The sequence below is a fragment of the Bufo gargarizans genome, chromosome 9 (assembly GCF_014858855.1).
Source record: "Bufo gargarizans isolate SCDJY-AF-19 chromosome 9, ASM1485885v1, whole genome shotgun sequence".
NCBI classification, from domain to species: domain Eukaryota; kingdom Metazoa; phylum Chordata; class Amphibia; order Anura; family Bufonidae; genus Bufo; species Bufo gargarizans.
The window spans coordinates 78,856,328-78,870,475 of NC_058088.1; the positions used below are offsets into that span (position 1 = coordinate 78,856,328).

At 42.1% G+C, this 14,148-nt stretch overlaps 1 protein-coding gene across 1 annotated transcript in view; it reads right to left on the bottom strand.

The window, feature by feature from the left end:
• Window positions 1-14,148, bottom strand: part of NRK (Nik related kinase) — a 334,012-nt gene that overhangs the window by 248,736 nt on the left and 71,128 nt on the right. Inside the window, exons 6-8 of the mRNA XM_044306320.1 lie at window positions 12,266-12,356; window positions 4,934-5,064; window positions 1,950-2,004 (exon numbers count right to left, since the gene is read on the bottom strand). Coding sequence (XP_044162255.1) covers window positions 1,950-2,004; window positions 4,934-5,064; window positions 12,266-12,356 — 277 coding nt within the window. The remainder of the gene's footprint in view (window positions 1-1,949; window positions 2,005-4,933; window positions 5,065-12,265; window positions 12,357-14,148) is intronic.

Here is a 14,148-nt window from a genome sequence, read left to right on the forward strand (position 1 = left end):
TTTGCCCTAATGCATTCTGAATGGAAAAGCATCCGCTTAGAATGCATCAGTTTGCCTCTAATCAGTCTCCATTCCGCTCTGGAGGCGGACACCAAAATACTGCCTGCAGTGCTTTGCTGTCCGCTTGACGAAACTGAGCCAAACGGATCCGTCCTGGCACACAATGTAATTCAATGGGGACGGATTTTCTGACACAATCTGGCACAATAGAAAACTGATCCGTCTCTCATTGACTTTCAATGGAGTTCATGACTGATCCGTCTTGGCTATGTTATAGATAGTACAAACGTATCTATTCATGTTGGATGCATGCAGTTGTACTATTGTAACGGATCCGTTTTTGCAGATCCATGACGGATCCACCTGTATCGGTAGCCTTATATATTTTCACAAATGCCAGAAGTCTAGCTAGCAAAATGGGGGAGCTGGAGGCTATGGTACTAGAAGAACACATAGATGTAGTTGGTGTGGCTGAGACATGGTTGGATTCTTCGCATGACTGGGCTGTAAATATTGAGGGTTTTACACTATTTAGGAAAGACCGAGTCAATAGAAAAGGTGGTGGCGTGTGCCTGTATGTGAGGAGTGATCTGAAGACAAGTGTGAAAGAGGCAATTGTGGGTGAGGATGTGGAAACCTTATGGGTGCCAGCTCCAATAGATAGAAACACAGAAAAAATAATACTTGGTGTAATCTATAGACCCCCTACCATCACAGAGGAGATAGAAAAACAACTGTATAACCAAATAGAGCGGGCGGCACAGGCTGGTACAGTGGTCATAATGGGAGATTTTAACTTCTCAGACATTGACTGGGGTCATGGTCTCAACCGCAAAGGGGAGAAAATTCCTCAACTTGCTGCATGACCACTTCATGAGCCATTTTGTAGAAGCTCCCACTAGGGGCAATGCTCTGTTGGATCTGGTAATTTCTAATGATGCAGAGCTTGTTGGTAATGTTACTGTTCGAGAAACACTAGGTAATAGTGACCACAATATAATTATATTCCTCCTAAACTCTGTCAGGCAGAGCAAAGACACTGAAGTTTGAAAAGGCTAATATCCCAGGGTTGAGGGCATAATTTCAGGGCATAGACTCGGAGCAGCTACTGTCACATAATAATACTGAGGATAAATGGGAGAGCTTTAATTGCACTAAAAAATTATTCCTTTAGGTAACATGTAGCTACTGTAAAAAGGGCAATAAAATACAAAAAAAAGCAGCATTTTAAAAATACAAATCTGAGGGGTCAGCTGTAGCGTTTGAAGATTACAAAGTGCTAAATAAAATCTGTAAAAAGGAGATAAAATTGGCAAAAATACAAAACGAACAGCAGGTGGCAAAAGAGAGCAAAACAAATCCCCAAAAATTCTTTAAATATATAAATACTAAAAAAACGAAGTCCGAGCAGGTAGGTCCACTAAAAACCATTATAAGGTGAGTGTTCATTTCCTGTGTGTTGAGAGGATTTAAGAAGTGAAGACCTGGAAGTGTTGGAACAGGAGCATGGAGGTATGACTTTATAAAATCTATTTACAGCATTCTGGCCTTTAATTTAAATGTTTTTTTTAAATTGGCTGATGGCTGTACAATACCTTGAAGTGTGTGACTGGGGCACTGAGCTGAGCTCCATCATTTATAACGATGCTGCATGTTAAGGAGGGAATCCACACAACAGTTTCAAAATGCCTTTTACTGTGTTCCAAGCAGCCATACAGAATTTTATTTTAGCATTCAGATGTTGGCTTTTCTTTGAGGTGTTTATCAATCGTACTAATATTAGAGCAGGATTTAAGATAATGTGTGACAACTAGGGATGAGCGAACCTGTGTTTTCAATTTTGGCGTACAAGGTTCGGGTTATCTAAGAATTCAGTTATGGATTCTGCTACCATGGACCAATTTCGCTCATCCCTAGTGACAACTCAGGGATGACTGTGTCCTACTTACGTGGAGCGCCCTCTGCCATCTCTATAGCTGTGATTCCCAAAGACCAGAGATCGCTCTGTGGACAAAAGCACAATCGGTTCAGAAATGGAATGATATCTGTATGATGTAGAAATGTATAATGTGCTAGGCCGTAACAATGATAAAGCCTAACATTTCCTTTTCACATGCTACAAAATGTACAGTAATTATCCCAAAAAAATGTCATGCAAAGCTGCAGAAGGAGTGCTCATGGCACTCAGCTCACATAGCTTCTTACTAGTACTGGAGTGAAACTACTGGCTTAAAGGGGTATTTCTGGCTATATCAAGTTATGCCCTATTCAGTGGATAGGAGATATCTATCAGATTGGTGGGTGTGGGACCCCCACTGATCACCAGAATCGGGACAACGCGGGGATCCCTGAAATGGAATGGCGGGTGGAGCATGTACACTGTTGCTCCAATCCTCCCTGTGGGATTGAGGGTGTAAGTGATTGACTATTTACAGCGGTCCCATATAGAATAAGGGGGCATTCACTCGACTGTATTTTTGGTCCCCATCCGATCTGCATTTTTTGCAGATCGGGTTCTGACCTTGCATTTCAATCTAGCTGTAAAAGATGCAGACAGCAAACTATGTGCTGGACCTGGTTCGTCAATCAACAGGATACTGACAGGGTCTCCAGGACAGAACAGTCTAAGGCACAGGCTAGGCACCAGGGTACTACTGAAAAAAGTGTTTGCTGCAATTTTAGGGATTTGTGAATGGGAGTCAGGCAGTATTTGCATTTTTTGGAGGGCCCTAGGCACCAGACACTGGGCTGAATGAATGTCAGCTAAATATGAAATATACTTTACAAAAATGGCCTGTCTAAATAGTCAGGTTTGGCTGATGTTATTCTTATGTGGATGGACACTTTTTAGGTCACCTAAACACAATAGTCTAAAGCTGATCAAAATGGATGATTTCAACCAAACGAACATTTGTTCAGTAAACGATAATTTTTAACTGACCAATGACAGATCATTATCACTTGAAAAATAGTTGGCTGTGTCCAATATTATGTTCTGATCAAAGAAAGATTTACACTATTAAAGATCTTTCATTGAAGGAATGTTACGAGCAGGATCTTTTGTCCATTGCCCAGTTTCATTAAGCATTTGATCAGTTTGAACAACTGTAACGGCCAATATGGACTAAAATGTGTAAGGCCGTGTAATGCCGTGTCTGTGAAAGAAATGTTCTTCAGATGTTTGTTCAGCCACTGTTTAACCATCAACCCACTTCTATCTAATGTGTATGACCACCTTTTGGTTGCTTTCAGACTACATTGTTGAGCAGAAACATAGCTGGTGAGGGAGGGATTTGGCAGAGCATGTATCCAGGTTGTCAGGAGGAACACCACCAAGCCACTCTGACTCCAGATTATTTGGAATCAGGGCTAGGGCAGCAACCAGGAAGAGGGAACATTTATTTTGGGACCATCATTTCCCTTATCCTGTACTAGAACCATTTGGGGCTCTGTGGTTGTGCTCTGGAATCCCAATGATTACTAGACTGCACCACTCTTATGAGCCCCTTCTGTACATCGGAGGAGTCTTAAAGAGGACCTTTCACTAGAATAAACATCTAAACTAACTATACAGACATGGAGAGCGGCGCCCAGGGATCTCCCTGCACTTACTGTTATACCTGGGCGCCGCTCCGTTCTCCCGGTATAGCCTCCAGTATCTTCATAGTTAGGCTCCACCCAGGGGAAACTGCCGGCGTCTCATTCTCCCATGCTGTAGCGCTGGCCAATCGCAGCGCTCAGCTCATAGCCTGAGAGAAAAGAAAGCCTCTCAGGCTATGAGCTGAGCGCTGCGATTGGCCAGCGCTACAGCATGGGAGAATGAGACGCCGGCAGGTTCCCCTGGGTGGAGCCTAACTATGAAGATACCGGAGGCTATACCGGGAGAACGGAGCGGCGCCCAGGTATAACTGTAAGTGCAGGGAGATCCCTGGGTGCCGCTCTACATGTCTGTATAGTTAGTTTAGATGTTTTATTCTAGTGAAAGGTCCTCTTTAACTATGCCCACATTGCACTATCAGGGTTTCTATTGAGTTCAATGAAAAGTCTCTCAGTATTGTTTTCTTTATAGGGATTTTCCAGGAGTTCAATATTGAGGGCCTATCTTAGGATAGGTCATTACTATCTGATTGGTGGGGGTTTGACTCCCAGCACCTCTGCCCATCAGCTGTTTGAAGAGGCCGTGGTGCTTTAGTGACGTCAGGCTGGCGACGTCACGTTCATCAGTCATATGACCTAAGTGCAGCTCAGTCCCGTTCAAGTGAATAGGCTTGGACTGCTATAATGAGCACAGCTGCTATACAATGTAGGTTGCTGTGATGACCTGTGAGGAGGCTGCAGTGCTCAATGGAGAGCCACGGCCTCTTCAAACAACTGATCTGTGGGGGTGCTGGGTGCTCGACTCCCACCAATTGGATATTGAAGACCTATCCTGAGGATAGGCCATTAATATGAAAAACCTTTTCGAATATTAAAATGTTCACTTCATCATTGTTTATAGCGCTATATTGACCAGGAGCTCTGGCGTCTATACACATGTGCAGATCTCGCCTACATTTTCCACTGTGCATCTTGAACAGCTGCAATAATGTTTTCTGTACCATTCTTTTCATTTAAGTGAACTCTTAGATATAGTGCAAGGGAATATTACACAGCTCTAACCAGCAGACAAATGCAAAAGTCTGAGACAATGCTGATTTGTATGAACAGCTGGCCTCCCCAATTCCCAGGGGTGCACAGAGCATTTCAACAATAATGTTTCACCAACGACCTATTAGGAAGTGATTCTTACGCAGTCAGCATACTTCCGTTAGGAAAGTCTGGTGAGTCCAGTGTTTATCAGAATAGGAGATGACTAATGACACAAAGAATTTCTTTCTTTCACATCATCCCATTGCGCTTCCTTTGTGCAATGTGCCTTGTTAGAAGAACTCACCCGATAGTCATATGTTGAGTCTGGATTCTCGTCACATGCAATGACCTCAGGTGCCATCCAGTAGGGAGTTCCAATAAACGTGTTTCTTCTGCCTATCGTTCTGTCCAATTGGGCGCTCACGCCGAAGTCAACTGGAAATACAGACCCAGGAAATTCTCATTACAAAAGAACGTGCCACATTTTCCACAGTGTACAAAATCCTAGCGAGCAAGCCAAGTGGGCTTTTGATGTTCTTGTGCAGGGAATGCAATGGTAACGGCAAGAGAAATCGTATAATAAATCAACCGAACATTTTGGCAGAACCTAGTTTTGGCCGAGACCCCTTTTCCTCTCTTTTAAAAAAGCACTTACAATTTGAATTTGTCGAAAAAAAAAATTGTGAGTGACAGATAATGGCACAAGGTTCGTTCAGACTAATTGTTTTGCGGGGGTAACTAATTCTAAAATAGCATCTTTGTGGTAATGCAAATAAAAGAAATGTCACATTTTTTCACGCAGCCGTCAATTATGTATTTATACCAATCTATCATGCCGCTCTTGCTTTGCCACGGTTTACCTGGAATGTTTTATAATCATCTCAAAACAGATGAATGCACTGAAATAATTGCCTGTGGATAAGCTGTCTAAATATAGTGTTCTATTAAAGGACTGGGAGGTAAAGCAATGGCAGGTTACTATTATGTAACACAAGCAATTTAGGCACCTGTACTTTATATTCCATTTTACATTGCACTCGCGTATCATTTAACTGCTTATTTAACACCGACGTTGAGTGTCATATAACTCTGCCTCACTGAAGTGTCCTCAGAAAATGACCTCTTGTTTAAATATAGTTTTATGTTAAACATCTTTAAGATTTTTTATTTATTTTTTTGTGATTATTTTTAAAGAATACAAAATCCTGAAACCCTGCAGTTCTCACACCGGCCGCTAGGCTTTATAATATGCAGACAACTCCTGTTCTGTAGTACTCACTTTTTCAGGAGTCCTCTCATTATCATGACTCGTAAAACGCCTTATATATTGGAATAACAAAGGATCCACATTCACAATAGGTGGTGGTTACAGCTCATCTACTCCCCCTTACTGCACAATGACCTCTGAACAGATCACAAAGCATGTCTAGTAAACTCTCTCGGAAGGGGTATTCAGGTTGTTTAAAGTTACCCCCTATCCACAGCAGCCCCCCTGAAATGATTAAAGAGGCTGGTCGCGTATGCACGTAGCCCCTCCATTCATTTATATAGGAATTCCAGAGATGGCGCCCGGCTGTCTCTGGAATTCCCAAATAAATGGAGCGGGCACATGCGTGCCTGACTGGCCGCTCCGTTCATTTCAGAGGGGGGGGGGGGGCAGCATGGGGTCTGAGGGACCTGTTTTTGTGATCGGTTGGGGTCCTACAGGTGGACAGGGGATAACGTCAAACAGCTGTAATACCTCTTTAATAAGTCATCTCCTGCCCATTGTGCTTACAGTCTATTTGGCAGCTGTAAAGCATATCTGTAAATGCTGTTAACTGCAGCTCAGCCAAGATGGCCGGCCCCATAATCATGTACAGAAAATAGAATAAGAAATCTACAGTCAGAAAATAGAAACTGATTAGAAAAGAGAATATGCTTCTATGTGGTCCGGTTTTAATTAGTGTAAAAAATAAATATATGGGTGATACGTTCCCTTTAACACGAGGCAATGGGTTTCCTTGCAGCCCGATGTAAAGCCACAGATAGTACATTACCATATCATAATGAGCTATGCCAAATATGAAACCTCTCTCTACTACCTCCAGGGTTCATGGAGAGCCCACGAGGTCCAGCCACCGACTTTGTCATTTGATAGTGATGGCACATAACGTGGATTAGCACTTAGCATTGTTTTAGGTTATATCCGCTTTATTCCACCATCGGCACCACTCTTGTCCATGTGCAATGTCTGGTATTGCATCTTAGTCCCAATCACCAGGCTGAGGCTAAGCTGCAGTACCAGACACAGCCTGTATGCATTAGTGGCGCTGTTTAAATGACTTTTGTACTGCGTGTGAAAAAAGAAAATAGGAGTATTAAGTAATTTAAAGTGGACATAAACCTGTTTGGTATAGCTGGAGGGAGTCCCTTCAAATCCTTTCCTTTTGGGGGGCCCGAGGGACCCAAATGCATGACTGGCTTCATCTAAAGTTCTGCCTTGAAACCAGTGTATTATTTTTAGGCACAACAATTACTGGAATGTAATGTCTGCAATTGAGCAACGACTCTAAGATATGAGTAAAGTCAGATTTCTGATGTGAAATGATGCACTGAGTAAGAAGTGAGATACTCATGAAGCGAAGGGTGTTGAAAAACATCCTGGGCGTTAAAGACCCGCAGGTTAATATTTTAACCCAAGGGTGTGTCAGAAACCATCCAGCATCCTGTTTCATTTTAACTGTGACTCTGTGCATTGATTTGGTGACCTTAAGTGACTGCATTAAAATCATTGAAATATGTACTGCTTCTGGCAAAGCCGTCTTCTTGTATTACGGAGCTCCAGACTCCCTGGTGCTTCCACCGAAGTGAATGGGGCCGCAGCACAACTTGCTGCAACCTCAATCACACAAAATCCTGGAACTTGAGTCACGCTGTGACCACATTCAGTTCAGTGGCTGCATGGCTACACAGAGATCTTTGGTTGTGTAATGGGTGCTGTGGCCAAGATCACCGTGTAGTCCCAGGCTTGGTCTTACCATATGTGTCATGTGATCAAAAAAATTGGATGTAAAAACTGAACCAAATCAAAGAAAAGTCTCAGGCAAGTAGCATTCACACACAGCTTGCATTGTGGTCTGGAATGGTAAAGTTGAGTTGCATCCTACGACCAAAAACCCAACAGTGTGAGATTTTCTGTGACCGTCATGTCGCAGTTGCATCGGGAGTCGGGACCCCATTGACAATTTTAAGATGCAATGCGACCATGAGATCTTCAAGTTGCATGAGAAATCTTGCCATGTTTCCCCAGCCTTAAAGGGGTTGTTCTTCCCTGGGGACCTTTTCTACAGACTCCCCAGCGTGGCCAAACATGCAATGGTGCACTTGCCTGATCCCTGCCGGTGAGTTCCGGCTCTGCGGGTCCTCAACATCCATTTTGACACAGGTCACATAACTGCCACAGCCAATGAGTGGCTGCAGTAGTGACATGTCACTCGTGTCAGGTCACTGGGTCATGTGACACATGGGCAATATGTCACCGCTGCAGTCACTCATTGGTTGAAGTGGTCACATGACCCACACCAAAACGGACGCTAATGCAAGGAGACTTGGGACCTGTCGATCTGATGGAGCCAGAACCCAGTGGCGGCGGTCAGGTAAGTATGATTACCTTGGATTTGACCACACTTGGGGGTTCCTGTAGAAAAGGTCCCCAGGGGTGAACAACCTCTTTAACACCATGTAAACGTATTCATTCTTTGGATTATGAAATTCCATCACTCATTTTGCAGCTTCTCACTTGTCCCCTCACTGTAGTCTAGGACTTCTCCACCACAGAAATGGGCAGAACTGGTAATTTTATGACTTATGCCTATATCCATTACCTTATTTATAACAATCTACTTCACCACTTGTGAAGTCATTAGACATCTGTGTCTAATAAAACAATATTCACTCGATTTGTGTAGCATTTTGCCCTGTTCGTGCCAAGTCCTAACCGGTTCCTCTAAAAGAGCTGGCAGCCTAATTAAAACCATTCACCCTTAGCATCAGTCTTTACTTACACTGCAGTTTCAAGCTTATGGGATGAATTGACTTCTGATTGTATAAGGGCCTGATTAATAGCATCCTACTGCATGTGACGCTCTCTTCCAGAGGCATGGGGAATACTTTGTGTAGTGTATTGAAGAGTGTATTGAAGTAACACTCCATGTGATGTTATATATTATACTGTATGAATGTAGACAACATGCATCCAGTGCTTGTCTTCTACCACACAGGGTCCAGCAAGGCAATGGTTAATAGGAGTTTTTTTTTTTTTATGAGCGCTTATGCAAAAATAAGTGTAACTTGTATAATGTCTCATTTATCTAACCTTTTAAAGGGGTTGGCCAGTTTTGAAAACCTATTTCCATATCTCTTTTGGGGAAGTCAGAGAGAGGAGCAGTTACATAGATCCCATCTTGCTATGTAGGACCTATCCTATGTTTCATTACACAGATTACCTGTTGATTTCAATGTCCACGGTGTAATACTTAATTTCCGCTCTGGTGGAGCTGCTTGGAAATTGAATCCTTACCGTCGGGTTTCTCCACACATTAAAGCTGATTGCTGGGGGATCTAGTAGGACCAGACCCTGTGATCAGCTTATTGTCAAGGGACCTTTCTAATAAAGTGGGGATGGCTGAAAGTGGAAAAGCCTTTCCTATCAATTTGAAGATCAGTGTGTTTGGTTTAATATGGCCATAATACAACTGCAAAACCAATCTGTGGTTTTATCAAACCTACTTTAGATGATGCGTTCTATAGTGACAAATTTTGGTTTAGTCAAACTGCAATAGGTCCAGAACCAATCACTTAAATGAACAGTGAAATGTTTTGGAGGCTAATTATAAAATAAAATGTTAATTTTGATATTCTTTAACAATGAGAGTGCATTAAGATCGGGTGTTACTATTAAATATTTTAGAACCTCAACAACAATACCTCATTAATGGGGCTTTGCTAACATCACATGTTAATATAGGCTAATAAATGTGCACAGTGAAAACAAGGAAGGGAATAATTTTCACTGTTATCGTTGGAACTTGCCTTCTTAGAAACATGCCCATCTGATCAGGAAACAAAGTTTCAAATTGCTGGACAAATGTACACCTAATGACTAGGAGATGCATCCTCCAGTCTGTTCTTTAATGGTGGACCCTGGACCCTTTTATGAGGGAGACCCATGGGATTGGTAGCATCCACTGTTATAACAAGAATTTTCCTACCTGGGTAGGGTAGGTAGTGTTGACAGATGTCGGTGGTCGGGTCCAAATGTGGACCAGCATCATCAGTGTAATCAAAGATTCATGAGAATATGGTCTCCTATGCTTGGTGACCACTAGAGAAGCAAATTTACAAAAATTCGATTTGGGTCCTCGATTGCCTGGAAAAGTCTTTCCTTAATTGTCCCAAAATGAATAACAAATTCTTTTGGGGAAAATTTGGGTCAAATTTATTAATTTTATTATCTGTTTGCTCAACTCTAGTGACAATAACTGATTGAACAAGGGGAAAGAGAGCTAGCTGGTCCTTTAAAAAAAATATATAGTGTATAAAATGAAATATAAGCAGCACTAAATTCTTGGTAAGCTCAACATGATTATAAAAGAGCTGCCCACCCCCCCCCCCCCCCCCCATTGTGATTGGTAATATATTGTCAGAGGTATAGAAACCTATTTTTTTTTTACTGAGCAGAAGAAATTTAATTAAAAATGTAATAAAAAGAAGTTGCCCTCCGCCTTAATCACTTCATCTGACTTCCAATGTTGGAAATAGTGGAATAAGTGCTTCATAAATATGGTGTTTACTGTGAGCATATTGTGTCACTGCTTCCCTTCACAAATTACAAAACTGGCTGCCTGCAGGCACCACTAGGGGGAGCTGATTGCATAGGAATTTATACAGTAACTGCAATCCCCCCCCCCCCCTCAGTGGTAGCTGCATAAAAATGCAGTGCTTTTATGTCCGAAAGAGTAAGTTAAATGCCAGGCCAGGAAGCAGCCGCATTGTCTGCACCACTGTATATTATGTCATGGCTCTTTAGGGAGTTAATTACTCATTGAGTGAATGCACATTTGATGATTGTGTTCTGCTTAAGAATGTAGCTAACCCATAGCAGTGCAAGATCATTGTACCTTTTTGTGAGGAATAAAAATATGGTCATTTTTGGTAAAATGTGGGTTTCTGATATACACCGACAAGCAAAAGGGTAACAATGTTTTGAACCTTTCACTTTCAGGATCCATATCTCACCTTCCACTACAGCTTCGAACGTGAGACTACCATCATTTTATAGACAATCATCTTGGCTATCTCATCCATAAATTGGACTTGCAACTATTTAGCATATGATTAGTTATGCAGATTCTTGTCATGAAACTGCATTGTTACTGTTTTGCTTCTAAACTTCTAAATTTAGATTTGTATTATTTTGCTAGTATTTTGAAAATCCACCTTTTTGGCTTTCAACACTGCCTGAATCCTTCTGGGCATGCTCTCGATCAGATTCAAGCGTGTCTCAACCGAAATCTGTTCTAAGTCTCTTCTACACATTCCCAGTGTTGGTGCATACTGGTCAACCTACTTGGGTATGAATACAGCTTTTTCTTCAACTCTACCCACAAGTGTTCAATTGGGTTGAGGTTTGAGTACTGCGGGGGCCAATCCAGCACCTGTACTTCAGTGTCATTGAACCATTTCTTTGCCAATCTTAATGTATGCTTTGGGTCGTAATATGAAAAATATTGACTGAAATTTACCACTATCGTGAAGCACAATGTGTCACGAGAAAACAATCTCAGAATGGCCTAGATAAGTAAAAGCGTTCCAAAGTTCAGGGTTCCGAAAGGGTTAATAAAGATTGTTGCCCATTTTATTTATCACCAATGTGTGTCCTGTTTGGATAAGTTATGTAATCCCTTGCCTGATAATAGAAATGAAACCCTACTAAATGGAGAAATGAAACATTCCCAGAGGATGTCCTCTGTATTATTCATCTTCTCTTCTGAGCTGGCTTCTGTTTCAGAACCAGGTCCACTAGGGGAAGGACAAAACAGGTTTTTCAGTTTCTTTCAACCTTTTTACACGTAGAAGCCATTTCTGCTAGAAATCATGAGTTTTTGCCGAGTACCAAAAATCACCATTTAGTATGTTGTTAAGCATCCTAAAATATGGGTTCATTGTTTCAATAAACCTAAGATATACAGTAGATATTGTTGGACACTAGGAAACTGCATGCACAAAGATAAGCAATTATCTATTACTAGAATCTAGCAATGCAATAAAAAGGCAATAGAAAAGGAATACACAGCATAATGTGGACTGCCATGTCTGCTGACAGATTATTTCATTTTCATCTTGTTTTATCAACTGAATGAACTATGCAGCTATATAGTGTCGTGGTTAATGTTCGGGGCTATAATACAGAAGCTGCGAGTTCAAATCCTGCCATCAACTGGATGAACTAAAAGTTTCTCCCCAGAAACTTCTTCAACTTATTTTTTTTTTATATTTAAGAAAATATTGTGATCAGTATCTGTTTGAAACAACATTAGCTGATAAGCCTTGACTGTATTATCCATTGATTAATATGTAACAGTTGGATACTCACCCAATTTCACTTCTGCGTTTTCTGTCAGGAGGACATTTTGCCCTTTGATGTCCCTATGAATAACGTGGTGAGCATGGAGGTGAGCCAGACCCTGCAATACACAAATCTGGCTTGTGAAATACTAGAATTAAGTGGAAGGAATGTATTATATGACATACAACAAAGTCATGAGATAATATAGTTTCCAATGCACATCTGCATTCACAGATAATTATATGTGTAGGAGGGAGCGTTTCTAGGTGTCAGACCTCAATTCCTGTAATATACGTTTCGGGCAGTTTTGATCCTGAACTCCAGATTGACTGACTGTTTTTGTCCCTTTTGCAGTTTGGCAGTCGCAGAGCCTATTCTATGTTGACATTGATATAGCTCTACGGGGCCTTGACTTTGCAGGACAAGTAAAAATTTTCTTAGACTTCATTTTGAAATACAGTACATATCCGTTCATGTTTTATTCTGGGGTGAGTTTAGATGGGGGGGAAAAAAGCATCCTGCAAAAAAAAGTGTTAGATTTAGAGTATGGGTTGCTTCAGCTAAAGGGATATCACATGTATTTATTATGCACTGTTATTTGACATGTATAACCTCCCTTTTATTTTATAAATCTTGTTTAATTTTTTTTTAAAGAAAAAGTTAACGTCTGCAACCCTGATGATTTATGGTAGTAATGGGGTTAATATCTGCATCCATGGTGGTCTAGGGCAGAGACAGGATTAATGTTATTATTTACTGTGTTTTAAGGCAGAGAAGAGGCTAATGTGTGTTTCCCTGGTGGTCTTGGACACTAAAGAGGTTAAAGGGGTTGTCCAGCCATTAATATTGATGTCCTGTCGTTGGGATAGGTCAGTGATGGCTAACTGCTGGCACTCCAGCTCTGGGGAAACTATGACTCCCAGCATGCTCCATACATTTCTGTGGAGTTCTAAGAACAACCAAGCAGGTGTACATCTTGGAAGTCATAGCTTTCCCACAGCTGGAATGCCACAGGTTAGCCATCACAGGGACATGTTATCAATATCTGATCGGTGGGAGTCTAACACCTGGCACCCCTGCTGTGAGACGAGGAGACTTCACTCCATGCGAGCGCCGCTTCTTGGTATTCACACTACTTCTTCTCGTCTCCTGTGGAACTGTGGTGTAGTGTAATTACAAGTACTTGCTCTATTCACTTGAATGGAGCGAGTACTTGTCATTACACTGCACTTCCAAGATGACAGGCAGTGTAAGCCTAGATGACGAGCGCCGCCTCCTCTTCCAACAGCTGATTGGCAGGGGTGCTGGGTGTCAGACCCCCACCCAGGGGCAGACATATCGCTTGTGCAGCTGGTATCATACTAGTGAGCGCATCCAGAAGCGCTTACTAGTATGAATGGGCCCCCTCTAGTATGCAAGAGAGAGGCGGTGGCAGTGGAGAGAAGCGCTTACTTACCCCTCCGGCTCCGCTTTCTTCCTGGTCTCCTCTAGCCTGACTGTGTACAGTGTGCACTATGACCTGACGCTGTACACAGTCAGGTCACGTGACCAGCAGGGCAGGCACTCGCATCAGGACACCCCGGTGGACATGGAGAGCAGCGGAGCAGGAGAGGTAAGATTTAATTATTTATTTTTAGTCTGATCTGAGGTCTGATGGGGGTCTGTCACATCAATATGGGGGGCCTGAATGAGCATATGGGGTGCCTGAATAAATAATTAACTGATATTGGGGGGGTTCTGAGCAAGTGACATATGGGGGTCCTGCCTATTTTATATACTGGCACACATGGGGGGAAAGTAAAAAAAAAAAAAGTCGTTTTGGTGTCCGCCTGGCCGTGCGGAGCCAAACGGATCCGTCCTCACTTACAATGCAAGTCAATGGGGATGGATCCGTTTGACGTTGACACAAT